Source organism: Stigmatopora argus, chromosome 2, assembly GCF_051989625.1.
Source record: "Stigmatopora argus isolate UIUO_Sarg chromosome 2, RoL_Sarg_1.0, whole genome shotgun sequence".
NCBI lineage: Eukaryota > Metazoa > Chordata > Actinopteri > Syngnathiformes > Syngnathidae > Stigmatopora > Stigmatopora argus.
Window position 1 is genome coordinate 8,779,187 of NC_135388.1, and position 22,850 is coordinate 8,802,036.

The 22,850-nt window shown below is 38.2% G+C and overlaps 4 protein-coding genes across 13 annotated transcripts in view; 2 read left to right on the forward strand and 2 right to left on the reverse strand.

The window, feature by feature from the left end:
- Positions 1-535, reverse strand: part of LOC144091431 (potassium channel subfamily K member 2-like) — a 9,906-nt gene extending 9,371 nt beyond the window's left edge. The window contains exon 1 of one of the 2 annotated variants that reach the window (XM_077623741.1): positions 245-535. In XM_077623741.1, coding sequence (XP_077479867.1) covers position 245 — 1 coding nt within the window. In that variant the 5' untranslated portion in view covers positions 246-535. The remainder of the gene's footprint in view (positions 1-244) is intronic. The other variant, XM_077623732.1, reaches the window with a different exon arrangement.
- The window catches only part of cgref1 (cell growth regulator with EF-hand domain 1), a 24,416-nt gene extending 11,806 nt beyond the window's left edge, over positions 1-12,610 (forward strand). For 5 of the 6 annotated variants that reach the window (XM_077623786.1, XM_077623778.1, XM_077623768.1 and 2 more), the window contains 7 exons: positions 3,626-3,892; positions 4,157-4,255; positions 11,161-11,235; positions 11,428-11,492; positions 11,569-11,693; positions 11,876-11,977; positions 12,042-12,610. In XM_077623786.1, coding sequence (XP_077479912.1) covers positions 4,170-4,255; positions 11,161-11,235; positions 11,428-11,492; positions 11,569-11,693; positions 11,876-11,977; positions 12,042-12,278 — 690 coding nt within the window. In that variant the 5' untranslated portion in view covers positions 3,626-3,892; positions 4,157-4,169 and the 3' untranslated portion in view covers positions 12,279-12,610. The remainder of the gene's footprint in view (positions 1-3,625; positions 3,893-4,156; positions 4,256-11,160; positions 11,236-11,427; positions 11,493-11,568; positions 11,694-11,875; positions 11,978-12,041) is intronic. The other variant, XM_077623795.1, reaches the window with a different exon arrangement.
- On the reverse strand, positions 10,936-22,647 carry adpgk2 (ADP-dependent glucokinase 2). Of its 3 annotated transcripts, none has more exons than XR_013305698.1 (8): positions 22,383-22,647; positions 21,470-21,629; positions 20,343-20,533; positions 20,182-20,278; positions 19,894-20,030; positions 19,694-19,830; positions 18,997-19,617; positions 10,936-13,616 (listed from the first exon to the last, which is right to left on the reverse strand). XR_013305698.1 is itself a non-coding variant. In XM_077623717.1 (7 exons), the coding sequence occupies exons 1-7, from the start codon at positions 22,576-22,578 to the stop codon at positions 19,063-19,065; spliced, it is 1,473 nt and encodes a 490-aa protein (XP_077479843.1). In that variant the 5' UTR covers positions 22,579-22,647; the 3' UTR covers positions 18,929-19,062. The 3 variants fall into 3 exon arrangements, 1 of the variants encoding a protein (XP_077479843.1); XR_013305699.1 differs by lacking the exon at positions 10,936-13,616 and adding an exon at positions 14,179-14,879; XM_077623717.1 differs by lacking the exon at positions 10,936-13,616 and having other exon boundaries at positions 18,929-19,617.
- Positions 12,646-13,807, forward strand: drc8 (dynein regulatory complex subunit 8). 2 transcript variants are annotated; one of them, XM_077623809.1, is made up of 7 exons: positions 12,646-12,705; positions 12,783-12,852; positions 12,936-13,008; positions 13,091-13,167; positions 13,237-13,279; positions 13,351-13,417; positions 13,470-13,807. In XM_077623809.1, exons 1-7 carry the CDS (start codon positions 12,681-12,683, stop codon positions 13,601-13,603), a joined length of 489 nt encoding a protein of 162 aa, XP_077479935.1. In that variant the 5' UTR covers positions 12,646-12,680; the 3' UTR covers positions 13,604-13,807. The 2 variants fall into 2 exon arrangements, with proteins under 2 accessions (XP_077479935.1, XP_077479942.1); XM_077623816.1 differs by having other exon boundaries at positions 13,485-13,807.
- Positions 22,648-22,850: the final 203 nt, after the last annotated feature.

The window sequence follows — 22,850 nt, forward strand, 5'->3', positions numbered from 1 at the left end:
GCACGAGTCGAAATAATATTACGCTTCATGTGACTGGTTCATTCTGTGCAACGTATACAACAATAGCCTATCTTTCATGATCCATTTGCAATAATAATCATCCAAACACCATCGGATACAATTCACAATTTACAAAGGAATCTCCTCACCCACTTAATCTTCACCCAAAACGCACATTGCAGCTATGAAAACCTGCCCAAAAATCCAAGTGAAATGCAAAGAGAAGTTCCAAAGTGCTACTCACTTGTGGGTAAAGCCCAGCCAATGCCCTCCGCGCTCCTCTTCTCCTCATCCGAGGAAATCGTTCCTCCTCTCGTCTCCCGCCGATGTCGAGGCTCTCCTTTTTTTTTTTTTTATCCTCCCGCGGGACTCCTCGTCTCGGTGCTCTCTCCTCCGCCAGCGGGAGCGGGGCGCCGGTGGGAGCTCCACGTGTGCCGAGCAACGGTGCTGTTTTGCTCCCCGGGGTGCACGCTGCTCCTCTGCGCTCTCCGAGCCAAGGAGGGACGGGATAAAGCGGAGGGAGGAGCGGGAGGAGGAGAAAGATGGGTGGAGAAGCACACACCCACACTTGTGTGGAAGCACATAGCGTATAGGTGTCCACATAATTCGCATTTTACTTGAAGATTATTACTATTTCCTTCTTTTGCATCATTTTCTGATGTGCTGGACACAATTTCTCATCCAAATATATCAAGATTAGCTTACTGAGATGTTTCCTATGAATAGTTTTTCTGGAAAAATGAAAACTTTTTGATATTTAAAAGCCCCAAAAAGTACAGTCAAATGTTCGTCCGAGCTCGTCTTTTGTTTACATTCCAACGCTCCTGCCTCACAGTTCTGGGATCAAGGGATTGACCCCAGGTGGGTCCTTCTTCTGTGGAGTTTGCATGTTGTCCCTGGGCTTGCGTGGGTTTTCTCCGGGTACTCCGGTTTCCTCCCACATCCCACAAACTTGCAACTGGTTGAAATTCCCCCTAATGATTTTCCATCTCCTCGTGCCCTGCGATTGGCTGCCCACCCATTCAGTGTGTGCCCCGCCTGGTCCCCGAAGTCAGCTGGGATAGGCTCCAGCACCCCCCGCAACCCTTGTGAGGATGAGTGGTTCAAAAAAATGAATGAATACCTGCTAGATGACCTGCATAGCGATCACATTACATATACGAAGAATGCTGCTTCAAATATGGCAATCAGCCATAACTTTACTTTTATTTTGAAAACTAGTAAATAAACCTAAATCTGTTATTTCCCAATAAATAATTATAATAGATAAATGCAACAAATCTAACCCTAACCCTTTTGATCATGTAAGATCGGTGAAACTTGATCCATTAAAAAAAGCATTATTGATGCAGAATAATCCTTTTCATTCATAATACTCGGCCTCAAACTTCCCTGCACAGTGAATTTGATTTGATTTGATTTGATGTAATGATGCATCTACTTTTCTGATCGTGTCCACTAAAATTCATTTCGAATCCATCTTGACCCTCTTGCTGATGATGAAAAATTAAAACCATTTGAAATCTTCCTGCTGGCTCCCGTAAACACACAACCATTAATTACACGCCCATTTATAGAGCCCAAAATAGAGCCGCGTGGGTCAATGCGCAGATTTGAGCGTGAAACTTACTGTGACACGCACACGCATGTTCAATGTGAATGTGCTGCGACACGACAAGGTGTGCACTCGATACTTTTTGAACTTTGGGAATTTGGAAACAATTCCACTTGTTGAAAGTCAACGTGCATTCTTTATAATGACCAGCAGAGGAACACTCCAAGCAGCTGACGCAAATCTTAACAATGCAAAACAAACCCTACATTTTTATTCCAAAAGACAAAAGTCACTGCACAGCTCATAATAAAAATTCCATCCAACATCTGCGGCTTTAAAAAGAAAGTGCTGTGAACAAAGCTTTGATGTGGGGGGGCCCCCACACAGGTTGTCAAGGGAGGCCCCCGCTTTGCGTATTGCTGTTAATGTAAGCATTATATGTACGATCGTGTGTTGACGTTATAAAGCGGCTCCGCTCCTAAAAATAGCTGTCAGGGCTTCAAATGTTGGGGCCCACAAAATAGTGCAAGTTAATCCTTGTTATGTAATTCCGTGGAGGTGGGGGGCTTCCCAATGGGACCTACATTTGTGTGTGTGTGTGTGAGTGTACACGCCAATGCACTTGCGCTATGCTGAAAACAAACAGTCGCACAGTTGCGTGACATGGTGCCGGGAACAAAATTGGACGTGAAGGCAACATCTGTTAAAACATGGTTCACACGTGCAAACGGGAGCTAGCTTAATAACACCGTTGTGCGCAAGGGTCAGCGACCTTTGGCAAAATGGCCGCTACTACTTTGCTGCCCATCAGTGCTTAAATGTTTTTGTTTTGGCTACCGCATTACGTTTTTTGACAGTTTTCCCGTTTTTTTCTCGTTTTTTTCGCGGTTTTGGACACTTTGCTGAGTTCGCGTTTTTCGAATTTTGCGGATCACAGCGAAAGTCGGGGGACTACTGTGGAAGTATTTTTTGCAGTATTCCCCCATTTTTCACGTTTTTTGTGGTTTTTGCCGTTTTCGAATTTTGCGAGTCACAGCGAAAGTCGGGGGACTACTGTGGAAATATTTTTTGCAGTATTGCCTCGTTTTCATGTTTTTTGGGCGTTTTTTGACACTAGATTTAGCGTTTAGTCGGGGGACTACTGCAGAAGTATTTTTGCAGTATTCGCCCATTTTTCACGTTTTTTGTGGTTTTTGCCGTTTTCGAATTTTGCGGGTCACAGCGAAAGTCGGGGGACTACTGTGGAAATATTTTTTGCAGTATTGCCTCGTTTTCATGTTTTTTGGGCGGTTTTTGACACTAGATTTAGCGTTTAGTCGGGGGACTACTGCAGAATTTTTTTTCCCAGTATTCCCCCATTTTTTACTTTTGTTCCCGGTTTTTGTGTTTTGTTTCGAATTTTGCGAGTCACCGCGAAAGTTGGTGGACTACTGTGGAAATATATTTCGAAGTATTCCCCTGATTTTTGCAATTTGTGGGTCAGCAAAAGTCGGGGGACTACTGCGGAAATATTTTTCACAGTATTCCCCCGTTTTTCATGATTTTGGGGCGTTTTTTGACACTAGATTTAGCGTTTAGTCGGGGGACTACTGCAGAAGTATTTTTGCAGTATTCGCCAGTTTTTGCGAAAAAAAAGGTACTATTAAAAAAAAAAGTTTTAAAAAAGCACTATTACTAATTTCTTGAAGGCAGCATTCAGTGCACTCAAGCAACTCCCACTTAAATTGGATTGGACGTCTATTGCCGTGAATGGCATGGAAATAATTAAACTAAGGAACATGTATATAACAAAATGATAAGTAAAATTTAATCAAATAATGTGACACATTTTTGAATTCACATCTTTATGGTTCTTGTTATTTTTTGCTCTTGACTTTTTGAAGTATTTTTTAGAATCGCCTAATATTGATTATTATTCATGCCTTTTTTAAAATGTGCATTTTTGAAATTATTTTTTATTTTTTACCAAATTTTATTTTCCTAAACTTGTATCCTTCCATTAATTTATTCATTTTATTTAAAATTCTTAATCCATTCTCTTTACTGCACATTGCAAAATTCTACTTGCAGGCAACACTAAGGGTTAAGCGATTTGGGGCGGAACCGTCAAATCCAGGCAGCGCGACTTCGCTGCGGACGTGGCCGCGCGATGTTCCACGTGGACCCAACGGGACCGACCGCACTCTCACTTAGCGCGTGCACGGCGCAGTGCAGAGCTCGCGATGCAGCGCGTTCACGTCCCAGCAGCAGTAGCTGGCTGACCGCTACCGGCAGGACTTGAACGCAACAGCGCCGTACCATTACCTCCTCATGTCCTCATTTCAACTGGCACGGCAGGTATGCGTTTTTCCAAGTGTAGACTGAGTGTGATTTTATCCTCACTTGAGAGCTGTTGTCATGCTAACTATTTAATCTCCAGCATTTTTTTCTCCCTGTCACTGGTGGTCAGATGATTAGGGACGTCTGCAGTGTTTTTTTTGTTTTTTTTAATCTGAGAAGTGGTTCACTCCATCAAGGCTGTGCAAGGATATCTACCAGCTGACGCGGAAGTTGGGTGTGTGAAACAGGATAGGTAACATTTTATGTTTTGTCGTTGTTTAGTCTAGGTGTGATCATGGGTGCCCGTCTGAGATGTCTGCTCCTCTCAGCTCTTCTTCTTCTGGTCCTGCAAGTTCACCCTTCCCAGGGTGCACCTCAAAGGTAAAACGCAACCAGTGGCAGCATTAGGCTTTTTTGAAAGTCTTCTAAGGCTTTTTTCGTTAAAAAAAGATCATGCATAGTAAGGTTGTATAGTAAGGCTTTTTTTAAAACCATGTATAGTAAGGCTTTTTTTCCTTTAAAAAAAGACCGTGTATACTATACACGGTCGTTTTTTTAAAGAAAAAAAGCCTTACTATACATTGTATAGTAAGGCTTTTTTTCTTAAAAAAAACGACCATGTATAGTAAGGCTTTTTTTTCTTAAAAAACGACATAGTATAGTAAGGCTTTTTTCCTCAAAAAAAATGACCATGTATAGTATGGCTTTTTTCTTAAAAAAAGACAGTATAGTAAGGCTTTTTTTCTTAAAAAACGACATAGTATAGTAAGGCTTTTTTTTTCGTAAAAAGCGACCATGTATAGTAAGGCTTTTTTTCTTAAAAAACAACATAGTATAGAACGCTTTTTTAAAAACGACTCTGTATAGTAAGGCTTTTTTTTAATGACCATGTATAGTAAGGCTTTTTTTTTAAATGTCCAAGTATAGTAAGGCTTTTTTTTTTCATAAAAAGACCATGTATAGTAAGGCTTTTTTTCGTAAAAAACGACCATGTATAGTAAGGCTTTTTTTTAAAACGACTCTGTATAGTAAGGCTTTTTTTTCTTAAAAAACGACATAGTATAGTAAGGCCTTTTTTTTTGTAAAAACGACATAGTACAGTAAGGCTTTTTTTTAAAACGACTCTGTATAGTAAGGGTTTTTTTTAAATGGCCATGTATAGTAAGGCTTTTTTTCTAAAAAAAAAAAACGACATAGTATAGTAAGGCTTTTTTAAAAAAAATGGCCATGTATGGTAAGGCTTTTTTTTCTAAAAAAAAAACGACATAGTACAGTAAGGCTTTTTTAAAAAAATGGCCATGTATAGTAAGGCTTTTTTAAAATAAAAAATAAAAACAACATAGTATAGTAAGGCTTTTTTTAAATTAAAAAAACGACATAGTATACTAAGGCTTTTTTTAAAAAAACAACTCCCTTTAGTAAGGCTTTTGTTTTTCAAAATGACCATGTATAGTAAGGCTTTTTTTCTTTAAAAAAACGACCATGTATAGTAAGGCTTCTTTTTCTTAAAAAACGACATAGTATAGTAAGGCTTTTTTCCTCGAAAAAATGACCATGTATAGTATGGCTTTTTTCTTTAAAAAAGACATAGTATAGTAAGGCTTTTTTTCTTAAAAAAACGACATAGTATAGTAAGGCTTTTTTCCTCGAAAAAATGACCATGTATAGTATGGCTTTTTTCTTAAAAAAAGACATAGTATAGAACGCTTTTTTAAAAACGACTCTGTATAGTAAGGCTTTTTTTTTAATGACCATGTATAGTAAGGCTTTTTTTTTAAATGACCAAGTATAGTAAGGCTTTTTTTTTCATAAAAAGACCATGTATAGTAAGGCTTTTTTTCGTAAAAAACGACCATGTATAGTAAGGCTTTTTTTCTTAAAAAACGACATAGTATAGTAAGGCCTTTTTTCGTAAAAAACGACATAGTATAGTAAGGCCTTTTTTTTGTAAAAACGACATAGTACAGTAAGGCTTTTTTTTAAAAACGACTCTGTATAGTAAGGCTTTTTTTTTTTAAATGGCCATGTATAGTAAGGCTTTTTTGATAAAAAAAACGACATAGTATAGTAAGGCTTTTTTTTTAAATGGCCATGTATAGTAAGGCTTTTTTTCCCCCAAAAAACGACATAGTATAGTAAGGCTTTTTTTTAATGGCCATGTATAGTAAGGCTTTTTTTCTAAAAAAAAAAAAAAACGACATAGTATAGTAAGGCTTTTTTTTTAAATTAAAAAAACGACATAGTATACTAAGGCTTTTTTTTAAAAACGACTCCCTATAGTAAGGCTTTTTTTTTCAAAATGACCATGTAAAGTAAGGCTTTTTCTCTTAAAAAACGACATAGTATAGTAAGGCCTTTTTTCGTAAAAAACGACATAGTATAGTAAGGCCTTTTTTTTGTAAAACCGACATAGTACAGTAAGGCTTTTTTTTAAAACGACTCTGTATAGTAAGGCTTTTTTTTTTAAATGGCCATGTATAGTAAGGCTTTTTTGATAAAAAAAAACGACATAGTATAGTAAGGCTTTTTTTTTTAAATGGCCATGTATAGTAAGGCTTTTTTTCCCCCAAAAAACGACATAGTATAGTAAGGCTTTTTTTTAATGGCCATGTATAGTAAGGCTTTTTTTTAATGGCCATGTATAGTAAGGCTTTTTTTCTAAAAAAAAAAAAAAAAAAAAAACGACATAGTATAGTAAGGCTTTTTCTTAAATTAAAAAAACGACATAGTATACTAAGGCTTTTTTTTAAAAACGACTCCCTATAGTAAGGCTTTTTTTTTTCAAAATGACCATGTAAAGTAAGGCTTTTTTTCTTAAAAAACGACATAGTATAGTAAGGCCTTTTTTCGTAAAAAACGACATAGTACAGTAAGGCTTTTTTTTAAAAACGACTCTGTATAGTAAGGCTTTTTTTTTTTAAATGGCCATGTATAGTAAGGCTTTTTTTCTAAAAAAACGACATAGTATAGTAAGGCTTTTTTCCTAAAAAAAAATGACCATGTATAGTATGGCTTTTTTCTTTTAAAAAAAGACATAGTATAGTAAGGCTTTTTTTCTTAAAAAACGACATAGTATAGTAAGGCTTTTTTTTTTCGTAAAAAGCGACCATGTATAGTAAGGCTTTTTTTCTTAAAAAACAACATAGTATAGAACGCTTTTTTAAAAACGACTCTGTGTAGTAAAACTTTTTTTTTAATGACCATGTATAGTGAGGCTTTTTTTTAAATGACCAAGTATAGTAAGGCTTTTTTTTCATAAAAAGACCATGTATAGTAAGGCTTTTTTTCGTAAAAAACGACCATGTATAGTAAGGCTTTTTTCTTAAAAAAACGACATAGTATAGTAAGGCCTTTTTTTTGTAAAAACGACATAGTACAGTAAGGCTTTTTTTTTTAAAACGACTCTGTATAGTAAGGCTTTTTTTTAAATGGCTATGTATAGTAAGGCTTTTTTTCTAAAAAAAACGACATAGTATAGTAAGGCTTTTTTTTAAATGGCCATGTATAGTAAGGCTTTTTTTCTAAAAAAAAAAAAAAAAAAAAACGACATAGTATAGTAAGGCTTTTTTTTTTATTAAAAAAACGACATAGTATACTAAGGCTTTTTTTTAAACGACTGTATAGTAAGGCTTTTTAAAAAAAAATGGCCATGTATGGTAAGGCTTTTTTTCAAAAAAAAACCTGACTCCCTATAGTAAGGCTTTTTTTTTTCAATCAAAAAAAAAACGACATAGTATAGTAAGGCTTTTTTTTTTTAAATTAAAAAAACGACATAGTATAGTAAGGCTTTTTTTTAAATTAAAAAAACGACATAGTATACTAAGGCTTTTTTTTTTAAAACGACTCCCTATAGTAAGGCTTTTTTTTTCAAAATGACCATGTATAGTAAGGCTTTTTTTCTTTAAAAAAACGACCATGTATAGTAAGGCTTTTTTTCTTAAAAAACGACATAGTATAGTAAGGCCTTTTTTTTGTAAAAACGACATAGTACAGTAAGGCTTTTTTTTTAAACGACTCTGTATAGTAAGGCTTTTTTTTTTTAAATGGCCATGTATAGTAAGGCTTTTTTGATAAAAAAAACGACATAGTATAGTAAGGCTTTTTTTTTAAATGGCCATGTATAGTAAGGCTTTTTTTCCCCCCAAAAACGACATAGTATAGTAAGGCTTTTTTTTAATGGCCATGTATAGTAAGGCTTTTTTTCTAAAAAAAAAAAAAAAAAAAAAACGACATAGTATAGTAAGGCTTTTTCTTAAATTAAAAAAACGACATACTATACTAAGGCTTTTTTTTTAAAACGACTCCCTATAGTAAGGCTTTTTTTTTTCAAAATGACCATGTAAAGTAAGGCTTTTTTTCTTAAAAAACGACATAGTATAGTAAGGCCTTTTTTCGTAAAAAACGACATAGTACAGTAAGGCTTTTTTTTAAAAACGACTCTGTATAGTAAGGCTTTTTTTTTTTAAATGGCCATGTATAGTAAGGCTTTTTTTCTAAAAAAACGACATAGTATAGTAAGGCTTTTTTCCTAAAAAAAAATGACCATGTATAGTATGGCTTTTTTCTTTTAAAAAAAGACATAGTATAGTAAGGCTTTTTTTCTTAAAAAACGACATAGTATAGTAAGGCTTTTTTTTTTCGTAAAAAGCGACCATGTATAGTAAGGCTTTTTTTCTTAAAAAACAACATAGTATAGAACGCTTTTTTAAAAACGACTCTGTATAGTAAGACTTTTTTTTTAATGACCATGTATAGTGAGGCTTTTTTTTAAATGACCAAGTATAGTAAGGCTTTTTTTTCATAAAAAGACCATGTATAGTAAGGCTTTTTTTCGTAAAAAACGACCATGTATAGTAAGGCTTTTATTTTAAAAAAACGACCATGTATAGTAAGGCCTTTTTTTTGTAAAAACGACATAGTACAGTAAGGCTTTTTTTTTTAAAACGACTCTGTATAGTAAGGCTTTTTTTTAAATGGCTATGTATAGTAAGGCTTTTTTTCTAAAAAAAAAAAAAAAAAAAAAAACGACATAGTATAGTAAGGCTTTTTTTTTTATTAAAAAAACGACATAGTATACTAAGGCTTTTTTTTAAACGACTGTATAGTAAGGCTTTTTAAAAAAAAATGGCCATGTATGGTAAGGCTTTTTTTCAAAAAAAAACCTGACTCCCTATAGTAAGGCTTTTTTTTTTCAATCAAAAAAAAAACGACATAGTATAGTAAGGCTTTTTTTTTTAAATTAAAAAAACGACATAGTATAGTAAGGCTTTTTTTTAAATTAAAAAAACGACATAGTATACTAAGGCTTTTTTTTTTAAAACGACTCCCTATAGTAAGGCTTTTTTTTTCAAAATGACCATGTATAGTAAGGCTTTTTTTCTTTAAAAAAACGACCATGTATAGTAAGGCTTTTTTTTCTTAAAAAACGACATAGTATAGTAAGGCCTTTTTTTTGTAAAAACGACATAGTACAGTAAGGCTTTTTTTTTTAAACGACTCTGTATAGTAAGGCTTTTTTTTTTAAATGGCCATGTATAGTAAGGCTTTTTTTCAAAAAAAAAATGACATAGTATAGTAAGGCTTTTTTTTTTTAAATGGCCATGTATAGTAAGGCTTTTTTTTCAAAAAAAAAAAAAGACATAGTATAGTAAGGCTTTTTTTTAATTAAAAAAACGACATAGTATACTAAGGCTTTTTTTAAAAAAAACGACTCCCTATAGTAAGGCTTTTTTTTTTTAAATGACCATGTATAGTAAGGCTTTTTTTCTTTAAAAAAACGACCATGTATAGTAAGGCTTTTTTTTCTTTAAAAAACGACATAGTATAGTAAGGCTTTTTTTAATGACCATGTATAGTAAGGCTTTTTTTTAAATGACCAAGTATAGTAAGGCTTTTTTTTTTCATAAAAAGACCATGTATAGTAAGACTTTTTTTTCGTAAAAAACGACCATTTATAGTAAGGCTTTTTTTCTTAAAAAAACGACATAGTATAGTAAGGCTTTTTTCTTAAAAAACCACATAGTATAGTAAGGCCTTTTTTTTGTAAAAACGACATAGTACAGTAAGGCTTTTTTTAAAAAACGACTCTGTATAGTAAGGCTTTTTTTAAATGGCCATGTATAGTAAGGCTTTTTTTTCCCCAAAAAAAACCGACATAGTATAGTAAGGCTTTTTATTTAAATGGCCATGTATAGTAAGGCTTTTTTTCCAAAAAAAAAAAACGACCATGTATAGTAAGGCTTTTTTTTCTTAAAAAACGACTTTTTTTTTGTAAAAACGACATAGTACAGTAAGGCTTTTTTTTTAAACGACTGTATAGTAAGGCTTTTTTTCAAAAAAATGGCCATGTATGGTAAGGCTTTTTTTCTAAAAAAAACCGACATAGTATAGTAAGGCTTTTTTTTTAATTAACAAAAACGACATAGTATACTAAGGCTTTTTTAAAAAAAACGACTCCCTATAGTAAGGCTTTTTTTTTCAAAATGACCATGTATAGTAAGGGTTTTTTTCTTTAAAAAAACGACCATGTATAGTAAGGCTTTTTTTTCTTTAAAAAACGACATAGTATAGTAAGGCTTTTTTTTTCGTAAAAAGCGACCATGTATAGTAAGGCTTTTTTTCTTAAAAAACAACATAGTATAGAACGCTTTTTTAAAAACGACTCTGTATAGTAAGGCTTTTTTTTAATGACCATGTATAGTAAGGCTTTTTTTTTAAATGACCAAGTATAGTAAGGCTTTTTTTTTCATAAAAAGACCATGTATAGTAAGGCTTTTTTTCGCATAAAGGGACCATGTATAGTAAGGCTTTTTTACTTAAAAAGAAGACCATGTATAGTAAGGCTTTTTTACTTAAAAGACCATGTAGTATAGTAAGGTTTTTTTACTTAAAAAGAAGGCCATGTATAGTAAGGCTTTTTTTACTTAAAAAGAAGGCCATGTATAGTAAGGCTTTTTTACTTAAAAAGGCCATGTATAGTAAGGCTTTTTTTTCATAAAAAAACATTTTCTCATAAAAAACACCATCTATAGTAAGGCTTTTTGTTTAAAAAAAAGACCATGAATAGTAAGGCTTTTATTGTAAAAAACAACAACATGCATATTAAGTCATTTTTGTTGCTAAAAAAAAGACCATGTGGACTTGCTGCTTTAGTCGAACCTCAATGAAAACTTTGCAACACTTACTGACATACACATACATGCGTACAAGTATACAAACTGTATCTAGTATTGTCATTTGTGTAAAATGTATGCTGATCTACTTGATTTATTTTATTTTTTTAACAGAGAGGATCCGGAAAAAGCTCCGCCTGATTCATCTGTGCTTACCAACCCTTTTGGCTCTCAAGAGGAAGAACGAAGGTGACTAGTGAGATCACGTTGGCATGAATGTGTTATTCGGGGTAATTATTATTAATAACCATAATAATGTTTGAAGACACAATCGTAATTTTGCTAAAAAATGTAAGAATCATCAATGAGTTTATTCAGTCTTGTCGGTAAAAGTTTATGTTCCCCCAAAGCCTAGTCAAATTGACAACTTTTGCATTGCAGGTTGCTGCAGCGTTATATTGAATTAACAAGACCTGATGACGTAAATATCGATTCGCGGGACGAAGGTAAACAAATGCGCCAATTTTGCTCAGAGAAAAAATGATTCTCAATTTCGATGAATTCTTTTTGCCCTTTGGTTAGAGGTCTTCTACTTGTTTGGTCTCTACGACTTTGATCGCAGCGGTCACTTGGACGGCTTGGAGATGATGAAGCTGTTGTCCGACTACAATTCCCAGAATGCCCCTGCGGAAAAGGCCAATGACTCGGTGAGGAGATAAACATGTTTACTACTATCGTTTTCAAGGGCGACAGTGGCAAAATTTGGCCAAATATACGTATGTATTGCATGTTAAAGATACCTCAAGAACATATAAAGTCACAAGATATGTTTACAATCTGTAACGGAACAGGTCAGAAAGAGATTTGCATAAAACATTTTTGTGTTCAGCTGGTGTCCTTGGTGGATCTCCTCCTGCAGAGTCAGGATGTTAACCACGATGGTCTGTTGGCCCCTTCGGAGCTTCTCTCACCTTCAAAAACTCCATCCGAGGTACATTTCTCTCATGAAAGTTAGCCTTTGAGGTAATATTGCTTGGTTTTTCTCCTCCACCAAGGATAATGACATCAAGATTCTTGTCGAGGATCAAATGGTGACGTTGGAGGAGAGGATGCCGGTCCTGGAGATAGCGGAAGAAGAGACCAAAGCTGAACATGTCGTAGAAATGCCACAAGAGGCGAGGGAAGCGCATGAAGAATCTGTGCAGCGTGTCGACGAATACAACGGACAACAAATCCCAGAACGCTTTGCAGCGGAGCAAAGGCTCCGGCAGGAAGACCCCGCGGAAATCTAAACTTTCCTGCGTGTTATGTTACAATCGACCATGAGAGGAAAACTTGTCGCAACACACTTTGTTGCAATGGCAAAGTCTCTTTTTAAATAACACATTTCGCTCGGACAATAGAAAAAGTAAGAGTGGCCCAAAAAGAATTCCAACCGTTTTCATACGTGGCAAATTGAACTGTCCTCCAAAATGCAAAACAAAGACTTCAATTCATTGACTATCCAATATTTAATTTGTATTTAAATATTGTAGAGAAAATATTACACACACGGGAAAAGAGGGGGCTTTAACGGTCACTACTGTTATCCCTTTCAAAATAAAAGCCACCATGATTACTTTCATTGTGAATTCAGCAAGGATCTTTTTGTGAGGGAAACGTGTCGGTTGCTAGGCGACCATTTCACAACAAACATGGCGGACAACGCGCATACTGCAGGTAGGCTTGCTTCAGTCATTTCTTTCTGAGTGTCTTACAAATGAGTCCTTTTTTTAATCTATTTTTTTCCCTTGCAGAGCTGGAGAAAAAGATTCGAGCAGCCTTCGAAGCATTTGATTACCAAGCAAACGGTACGGTGGACGTTCGGTGAGTTGCTTCTGGATTTCAAAAACAATCATTAGAATAATAAAACAAGTGTTATGTTATTGTTGCGGGTGCATTTTTAACAGCGAAATCGGTACCATCATCTATTCTCTGGGTCGCTTCCCATCTCAGGCGGATCTTCACAATTTCATAGCGGAGGTCAGACGTTGCGGCTTGCGAGATGGAAACTCGGGTCTGGAAAAAATAATCCGCTACAATTTTTTGGTTCTTCTTCAACCAGGTGGAAGAAGACCAAACAGGATACATCCATCTGGACCGCTTCCTCCCGGCCATGACCGGAATTTTAGTGGAACACAAGTAGGATGATTTGAGTCGTCGTAGCCAGGGCGTTATTGACCGTAAAATGTTTGCACGCCTGCGTTGAAGGTTTCCTCCCATCTCGGAGGATGTTCTGCTTCAAGCGTTTGAGGTGAGAAGCGCCGGCTGCCGTTGACGGTCGTAGATTCCCAATCAAGTGTTTGTTCTTGATTCTGCGTCGAGGTTCTCGATGAGGAAAAGAAGGGCTACTTGGACCCGGATGATCTGTCGCAGTACTTGATGGAAGAAGGTAATGGGGAGGGAGATTTAGCGCAAGGTTGCGTTCAATTTGACATTCTCAGTGGGGTTCGGGTCAGGTGAGGTCTTCACCCAGGAGGAGATGGATGAAATGCTTACGGCCCTTACGGACCACGAGACTAATCTTATTTACAGCAAAGACTTACTCAACCATCTCATCATGGACCCCGAAGTGTAGACCAGTGCAAAAACTAAAACAAAAAAACGAAAGATTGCTTTCAGCATTTAATCACAGTTTATGTTGCATGGAAGAGTGAAAGAATGTAAATTACAAATGGCAAATAAACAATGAGTTATGCTTGTAGGCAGTTCTACCAGTATGAATTCATGCTGATTTCTGCCCATAAAAAATACATTAAAACTGAAGTTTAGTGTTCTTGGAGATCTTCGATGCTTATTTGGTCCTTACACACAAACATATGGAATACAATTAGACATATTTAATATAAATCCAGCATTTGATAGTGGTCTCGAACTGTGTGTGGTTTTAGATGAAATCAAAAGCAATACAGGGTGTTCCAAAATGTTTGACCCCATTTCGTAGGCCAATCATTTTGACAATTTTCGTTGGAATGACCTCAAATGTTCACAGCTTACGTAGAAACGTTTCAAGTTTTTGTGTGTAACGTTTGGCATTTTTATCTTTTCAGGTTAAGAAACTGTTCGCCTCAAAAGAAAAGGCATTTGGCGTATCAGAGTATGCTCAAAGGGCTGGAATCTGGCTTTCCACACATGCTCTTCTAACACTCTTCCGAAGGCCTCACGAACCTGTTCTTATTTTACAAGGGGAATGAGCTCAAGTGTTAAAGTGCTCTCTTAGCATGTGAGAAGCAGTGGGATCTCTAATATACATAGATTCTAATGGGGGCCCGCGGCCTAGCTAGTTAATGCGCTTAGCCTCGCACCCTCACACCTGAGACCTGGGTTTGAATCCCGGTCGCTCCCGTGTGGAGTCGGCCGGCGACGAATGGTGTCCGTGGCCAGGGACACCAAGATTTTGGGTGTCCCCCGCAAGGAGGACACCAAGATTATGAAATAAAGCTTTACTTATACAAAATAACTTATACTGTTTTTTTTTTGTATAAGTAGAATTTCATTTCTTGGTGTCCCCCTTGCAGGGAACATGCAAACTCCACACAGGTGCACCGACCTGGATTTGAACCCAGGTCTCCCACTGGGAGGCTGACACACTAACCACTCACCCACCAGGCCGCAGAGTGACACAAATTTTACAAAAAAGTCACCAACTACAAAACAAATTAGGACTCCTGCGTAGTCCTCGGAAGAGTGTTAGAAGAGCAAGTGTGGAAAGTCACATTCCAGCCCTTTTCTTTAAATTTTTGGCACTAAGTCCTAATTTGTTTTGTAGTTGGTGCCGGTCTTGGGTGACTGAGTCCGAGCATACTCTAACATGCCAAATGCCTTTTCTTTTGAAGTGAACGGCATTTCTTAACCTGAAAAGAGAGAAATGCCAAACGTTACACAAAAACCTGAAATGTTTCTACACAAGCTGTGAAAATTTGAGGTCATCCCAACGAAAATGTCCAAATGATTGGCCTATAAAATGGAGTCAAACATTTTGGAACAGCCTGTACTTTCACATATAATGGGATCATGTGGCGGTTAGTTTTGGGAGGCAATTGGGATCAAATGTAGTGGACTAGCTCGTCAAGAAGTTCACATCAACAAAAAGTAATTATCTTTTGAAGTTATCAAATCCATATAAATCGGTCGGCAGTGAATACTTGCTCCTCCAATGATTTTAAAAACTTTTGTTTTCATTGTATCAAATGCCCCTTTTACACGAAAGGTAAAAGATGGCATCATGGGCCTTTTTTTGTCGTGTACTCACTGCAATGGCAATTTTCCACCCTGGAGGTACATATGACATATGATTGACAGAGGCACGACTGTGATGTGAGGGCATTAATTACGCCGTGAAACTCACCTCTTTTGCCTTAAAAACAATGGTTGCAAGTAAAAGTTGCTTTTGGCATATTTAAAGGGAAAGACGAACACCTTGCGGAAAGAAGCTTGTTGACTAAGTGAAAGACAACTTTAAAGCCAATCAAATGTGACATTTTTGGACTTAAACGCAATTTGCAGACATGTTCGTATGTACCGTTGTTCGTAAGTAGGGGAGCGTCAGTATATAGTAAGGCTTTTTTCTTTAAAAAATCGACATAGTATAGTAAGGCTAAGAAAGTCGGAGAATAAATCTGACTTCTGATTCTTCTCCTAGTTATTGCTGTGGTCCAGTGGCAAAAATATTGGTTCAGAACTTGAGGTGGGAATCAGGAGTGAGTTCAATTCCACTCTTTGCAATTCACAAATTGTTTATTGAGGTAATGAAAAGGATAAATATAACTTCCAATCATCTCATTTCAGAAGTCACTGTGGTCCAGTGGCAAAGACAAACGGTCAGAACATCTGGTGGACTCAAGTTCAAATCAGGAGTGAGTTCAATTCCACTCTTTGCAATTCTCAAATTGTTTATTGAGGTAATGAAAAGGATAGATATAACTTCCAATGACATCATTTCAGAAGTCACTGTGGTCCAGTGGCAAAGACAATGGGTCAGAACTTCAGGTGGACTCAAGTTCAAATCAGGAATGAGTTCAATTCCACTCTTTGCAATTCTCAAATTGTTTATTGAGGTAATGAAAAGGATAGATATAACTTCCAATCACATCATTTCAGAAGTCACTGTGGTCCAGTGGCAAAGACAATGGGTCAGAACTTCTGGTGGACTCAAGTTCAAATCAGGAGTGAGTTCAATTCCACTCTTTGCAATTCTCAAATTGTTTATTTAGGTAATGAAAAGGATAAATATAACTTCCAATCATATATAGGCGGGCCGCCTCGTGGTGTAGTGGGTAAGTCACCTGCCTTCGACGTGGGTGTCGAGGGTTCACGTCCCGGTGTCGCCAGTCAACGACTGTATGGTGTCGGCAGTCGGCCGAAGGCCGACTGTCGAACACCACCAGGAACCCCCCCCTCCCAACTGTCTTCCGGTCAGCCGAAGGCTGACCGGAAATATTGTTTTGCTGAAAAAAATGACTAAGTCTTTATTTGAATGAAAAAAGGATTACACATTTACTGAACTACTAGTGTAGTGCTTAGTCAAACGAGAGCGGGATTCGAACCCCATCTCCCACATGGCAGTCAAATCCACTAACTTGAGGTCTGTCTGACCCATTGTCTTTGCCACTGGACCACAGTGACTTCTGGAAATGAGATGATTGGAAGTTATATTTATCATTTTCATCACCTCAATAAACAATTTGAGATTTGTAAAGAGTGGACTTGAACTCACTCCAGATTTGAACTTGTGTCCAACTTCAATTTCAACCCATTGTTCTTCCCACTGGACCACAGTGTCTTCTGAAATGATGTGATTGGAAGTTATATTTATCCTTTTCATTACCTCAATAAACAATTTGAGAATTGCAAAGAGTGGAATCAAACTCACTTCTGGTTTGAACTTGAGTCCACCTGAAGTTCTGACCCATTGTCTTTGCCACTGCACCACAGTAAAGTTGGAAGTTGTATTTATCCTTTTCATTACCTCAATAAACAATTTGAGAATTGCAACAAGTGGAATTGAACTCACTCCTGATTCCCGCCTCATGTTCCCAATGATTTTGCCAGTGCACCACAGCAACAACTGGAAGGTGAAGAATCAGAAGTCAGATTTATTCTCTGACTCTCTTAGCCTTACTTGCTATGTCATTTTTTAAAGAAAAAAAGCCTTACTATACTACGTCGTTTTTTAAGAAAAGAAGCCTTACTATACAATATCGTTTTTATGAAAAAAAGGCTTCCTCTACTATGTCGTTTTTCAAGAAAAAAAGCCATGCTATACTATGTCGTTTTTTTAGGAAAAAAAGCCTTACTATACTATGTCGTTTTTTAAAGGAAAAAAGCCATACTATACTATGTCGTTTTTTAGGGGGGAAAGCCATACTATACTATGTCGTTTTTTTAGGGAAAAAGCCTTCCTCTACTATGTCGTTTTTCAAGAAAAAAAAGCCATGCTATACTATGTCGTTTTTTAGGGGGGAAAGCCATACTATACTATGTCGTTTTTTTAGGGAAAAAGCCTTCCTCTACTATGTCGTTTTTCAAGAAAAAAAAGCCATGCTATACTATGTCGTTTTTTAGGGGGGAAAAGCCATACTATACTATGTCGTTTTTTAAAGGAAAAAAGCCATACTATACTATGTCGTTTTTTAGGGGGAAAAGCCATACTATACTATGTCGTTTTTTAGGGAAAAAGCCTTCCTCTACTATGTCGTTTTTCAAGAAAAAAAGCCATGCTATACTATGTCGTTTTTTAGGAAAAAAGCCTTACTATACTATGTCATTTTTTAAGAAAAAAAAGCCATACTATACTATGTCGTTTTTTAAAGGAAAAAAGCCATACTATACTATGTCGTTTTTTAGGGGGAAAAGCCATACTATACTATGTCGTTTTTTAGGGAAAAAGCCTTCCTCTACTATGTCGTTTTTCAAGAAAAAAACCCATGCTATACTATGTCGTTTTTTTAGGGGAAAAAGCCATACTATACTATGTCGTTTTTTTAGGGGAAAAAGCCATACTATACTATGTCGTTTTTTTAGGAAAAAAAGCCTTACTACACTATGTCGTTTTTTAAGAAAAAAAGCCTTACTATACATGGTCTTTTTTAAACAAAAAAGCCTTACTATACATGGTCATTTTTTAAGAAAAAAGCCTTACTATACATGGTCTTTTTTGTAAATAAAAAGCCTTACTATACTATGACGTTTTTAAAGACAAAAAAAGCCTTACTATACTGTGTTCGTATGTACCGTTGTTCGTAAGTTGAATGTTCGTAAGTAGAGGAGCGTCTGTACAGAAGTCCTCGAACCTACGACGCCTTGTCTGTGCGCCGGGAGAATTTTCCTTTTTTTTCCACGCGATGGTCCCAAAGAGGAAAGCTGGATTTTCCAACTCTAGCCAAAAGAAAACAAATGGAATGGAAATGAAGCTTGGAAATAAATACCTGAAACAGAAGGAGGTCCGACACCAACGGATATAAACTCGGGCGAAACGCAGCTTTGTGTTCACGCAGACCTTACGTCGCCATCGGTCAAAGTCCGCAAAACCAAACAACTTCCAGTTCACTTTATCTAAAAACAAGGACAGAAATGTAACGGATCGGGTTGCATGTACGGTGCAATGTGGTTGTGTTGAGTTCTGTTTTCTGGGCTGTCCTTGAACACATCGCGTGTCTGACTGGAGTGGGAGATGGAGGGGCAAACGAATTGGTTTTGGCTGGCGCGACTATGGCCTACAGTAGTCGCGTTCCATTTTTTTGAACGAAAATCGCTGAAAAGCTTAACTCGAGCTAACCTAACTAGAGCGTTTTACTCTTTAATTTGAATACATTGGATTTTTTTTTAATACCATATATTTTGTATTTTTGAGCGTCGTCTTTCCCTTTAAATGTACGCAATGATGCAATCAAACCTTGAGTCACCATTTTCAAGTTTTTCCACATTTGTTTTTGTTAAAAAGGGATTGAAAAGCAAATTTTTCACCCAAACCTTTAGCAGAATCTCGTCGGGTCATTCGTAGGAGTGGTTCAGTGTCCGCGGTGAGCCCTCGGCGCTTTAGATCTGCAGCACTAGGCCGGCGGCCGAGATGTTGTCGCCGCCGCCCGCCGTCTGGTAGACCTGGGTGCACACGAGCACGGGCGCCACGCAGATCTGGTAGTCGTCCTCGTCCCAGCAGCTGACGGGTCGGCTCTCCCTCAGGGGGATGCGCACGCTGCCCTCCCGTCGGCTGACGGCGAAGGAATCGTCCATGATGAGCCGGGCCTTGCTGGGGTCGATGTGGTCGGAGCCGCACACGTGACGGTTGGCCGTGAGCGAGGCCTTGGCCGTGGCCGACATGGTGTTCTTCCACTGTGAGCCCTTGGTCACGATCATGGCTTGGAAGGCCAAGGTGTGCACGTGGAGGCGGGTCAGCGGCCTGCCCCGCGTCCGGCCGTTACCTTGAGCCGCCGCGTCTTTGTGCCGACGGTTGACCATGCGGTAGACCTCCCTCATTTGGTCCAGAACGGTGGCCACGCGAGGGTTGGGGTCGGACAACACGGCGATGCTGGAGCCTTTGAGGAGGCTCAGCAGATTGGGAAGCTCCTGTTCGTTCATTCCCAAAGAGTCTGCCTGGAAAAACAAAACATTTGTTGTGAAACTTCTTTTAACCATTTTTTGCTTCAAAGAAACCTTAACTTTGACATACTTGAGGGATAACATATTGAAGCAGGTCTTGCATGATGCTTTCTTCCACAAAACTGGCCATCTCAAAATGGACGCCGAGGGCGGGGGAGGACGTGGACAGCACTTCGGCCAGACGGGAGAGCAAGGCAGAACGCTCGCCTGTGCGATTGAGGGGTCGTCAAATGGCACTCGTACAAATAACTGTCGTTCAATTCATCTCACCTGACTGGAAAGGAAAATGGTCCATCATTTGTAAGCCGCCCACCACCAGAAGGTCTGGGTTAAAGTCTTTCAGCTTCTTGGCAAATTCTTCCATAGATGCGAGGTAAGGGTTATGGTCATCGCTGTGGACGATGTACCTGGAAGGCAGCAAATGGGCGAATTAAGGATCAATACATTTGGGTTCCACAATTTCAGTAATAGGCCTTTGGAAAATTTATTTTGACTAGTATGCTAGAACAGTGTTTGCCAACTTCCTAAACTTGACCTCTTTCAACACCCACGAAATACCTGTTGGCTCTACGTGAAGAATACTGCCCCCACGTGGCACCAGATGGATACTCCAAGATGAGATGAATGTCTGGCTCTTCTACGACGTTTCCTGCAACTAGACGACGAATACTAATGTTTTGGAAGTTTCTTGCTTGCTGGCATTTGCGTGGTGTCATTACCAGTGATGTGCTGCGAGAGGACGTCAGCGAAGTCCGAGCTGAAGCTCCCCCCGAGCAACACATCGCATCCCTCCGTGGCCATGCGGCCGGCCATGACGGGAGCGTTGCCGCCGATCGACCATCTGTTTCCGGGTAGGTCACGGGACACTTCCACCAGCTCGCTGAAGAGCGTCTCGTTCAGGACGAACCGCCTAGCAGGGAGGCCAAAGACAACCCACAGACACCAAAATGGCCGTTAGTGAACTGCGAGACTGTCCAGTGACAGTCCATTTGAACTGGGACACTTGACAGCAATCAAGACAAGCCCAACATAAGAACTACACATCATAACCACTTCAATAACAGCGTCCCCTATGCGATCATGTGATCAGAAATCGGTCTCGATCACATCACCAGGTGTAAAAGATCTGGCTTTTAAAAATGTACTGTATTTTCTCGCATATAAGCCGTACCCTTAAAATTGCCTTAAAATGGTTGAATTTTACAATTTCTCTCGTATAAGACGCCCCCTGACTCCCAATTTTCACCTCCATATTCACGGTTTTAATAAGGACGTACAAATGCGTTACTCTGAAAGAAAAATCATTGCACATGGTATTTTTTTTACCTAGATCTACAATGTCTTGTGTCTGTCCTGCTACTGCAACCAATAAATTTCCTGAATACGGGATGAAATAAAGTTCTAACCCTAACCTAACCTATTTCTGAGATTCTGTACGAATTGAAAGGATTGTCTCCTGGATTGCACATTCCGAAACGGTGTTGCTTGCACATAGACAAATTCAAAAAGGGAGTCACGTGAGCAGTATATCCAGGAAGTGTTTTCGTAGCAGTCTAGTTTGTCATCCCTAGGGAAGATGTTTTGTCTGTCACATTGCAGTTTCGTGCATGTCAAGTCTAATTTGTGCGTATATAAGCCATACCGTCGATTCAGTCATCATTTTTTTAGCTGCATTTATGCGACAAAATACAGCACTTCTTTTGTCATATTAACTCGTTGGCTATCATTGAGGGCGAAAAGCGTCCAATCATTTTGATTGGACGTAGTGAGAGCAAACCTTTAGCTGTAACACATTGACATTTACATTGCGGCGGTTTCAAACGAACAACACTTCCACGCTGCTTACTCTGCCGCAGCCCCCGGAGCAAAGAAGTAGGCGAAGCTCTGGGACAGCTGCTCTGCGTTTTTGATGTAGTCGTGATGGAGAGGCTGGTCGGCCGGCGCCAGGCCCATTTTGTTGAGAAGCGTCACACCGTCCACAAGAAGGTCCACGCAGCCTCCAAAACCTGCAGGAGAAAAGAAAATTGGGCCGAATGTTCAGTTTGTGTAACAATGATGAGGTGATTAGAACTATCTTAACATAGTAGGACCGTACATTGACACGTGTTGTTATTGTTACTAAAGGGGCTGTAACTGTGCAAAGGTTGCAGAAGATACAGGATAATAAGTCAACACCTATTTACAGACACACAAAAAATGTCAGTTCAACTTTGAGCTGCTCAATTCAGAAAGAATGGGGTTATCAGAGGTTTTATTTTGCACCATCAGGTCACAAAAAGGCAAACAATATTTTACCACTGCCTTGTAAACATTCTAAAAAGGTGTGGAATTAGCAAAGCCAAAAGTGGTAGGAGCCTAATTACTGGGTCTGGTTGGCAGGTTTCTCCTGTACCGAATAGCAATAAATGAAACCCTTCCTTAACCCTTTAGAGAAGACTTACACGGCATTAATGAGATTTTTTTTAAATAAAAAGGGACTTGCCCTATAAACCTTTGATCCAAATGAGGTTTTAGAAACAGTAACTTGCCCTATAAACCTTTTCAAGCCAAACTGGCTCAAGCCACTCGACTCGAGTCGGTGCCAAGTTCCCCACAGTAAATTTCACATTACAACAACTCACACTTGGCAGTTTTAGTTGACCAAAGAAGTCACCCAAGACGCCATTTTTTCATTTTTTCAGTATTTGCAGTCGTCAATTGACTTGAGTTTTTAAGCATTTCAATGGACACGGAATGGCGTTATTCGTGCTAGCCCTTACCGATTGCCACCTTCGGTCGAGCGATTTGATTCAGTCCAACTTTGCTCTCGGCGCGGAGCAGCGACGATAAGACGATATCCAACCGCTCGTCCAGCACTTCATTGCCCGGTGAGCGAAACCAAAAGGCCAGAAGAGCAGCAAATAAGGAGACTGCGGAGCCATATTTCATCCACGACGCCCGGACGCCACCTTCCATCGTGCACCCACTAGCTTGCTAGTACTTTAAGTATGTATACCTACTCGCTTGAAGGAACTACTAGCACGTTCCAACTGCGCGCCTGAGAGGGGTGTTTGTTTTGCTTCACGAGGTGTCCCGAATGTACTCCAATGAGAAATTAGCTACGCACACGTGTACGTTAGTTTAGGAATAAATACAAATTAAATGACGTGTAAATAGCCAACATTCGTAGACGGTTCTTTGTCATTTCTTTTTACTTGTTTTAGATTCCATTGATAGCAGAAAAGAAA

What these genes read in the sequence shown, in the direction of transcription:
- drc8 (XM_077623809.1), top strand. Translation starts at nt 12,681, where the DNA reads ATGGCGGACAACGCGCATACTGCAG. An exon ending in GGACAACGCGCATACTGCAG is followed by an intron (nt 12,706 to 12,782) that starts GTAGGCTTGCTT and finishes TTTCCCTTGCAG; the next exon opens with AGCTGGAGAAAAAGATTCGA. An exon ending in GCAGTACTTGATGGAAGAAG is followed by an intron (nt 13,418 to 13,469) that starts GTAATGGGGAGG and finishes TGACATTCTCAG; the next exon opens with TGGGGTTCGGGTCAGGTGAG.
- adpgk2 (XM_077623717.1), bottom strand. Translation starts at nt 22,578, where the DNA reads ATGGAAGGTGGCGTCCGGGCGTCGTGGATGAAATATGGCTCCGCAGTC. An exon ending in GCTCCGGGGGCTGCGGCAGA is followed by an intron (nt 20,534 to 21,469) that starts GTAAGCAGCGTG and finishes CCTCCCTGCTAG; the next exon opens with GCGGTTCGTCCTGAACGAGA. An exon ending in TTCAATATGTTATCCCTCAA is followed by an intron (nt 19,618 to 19,693) that starts GTATGTCAAAGT and finishes TTGTTTTTCCAG; the next exon opens with GCAGACTCTTTGGGAATGAA.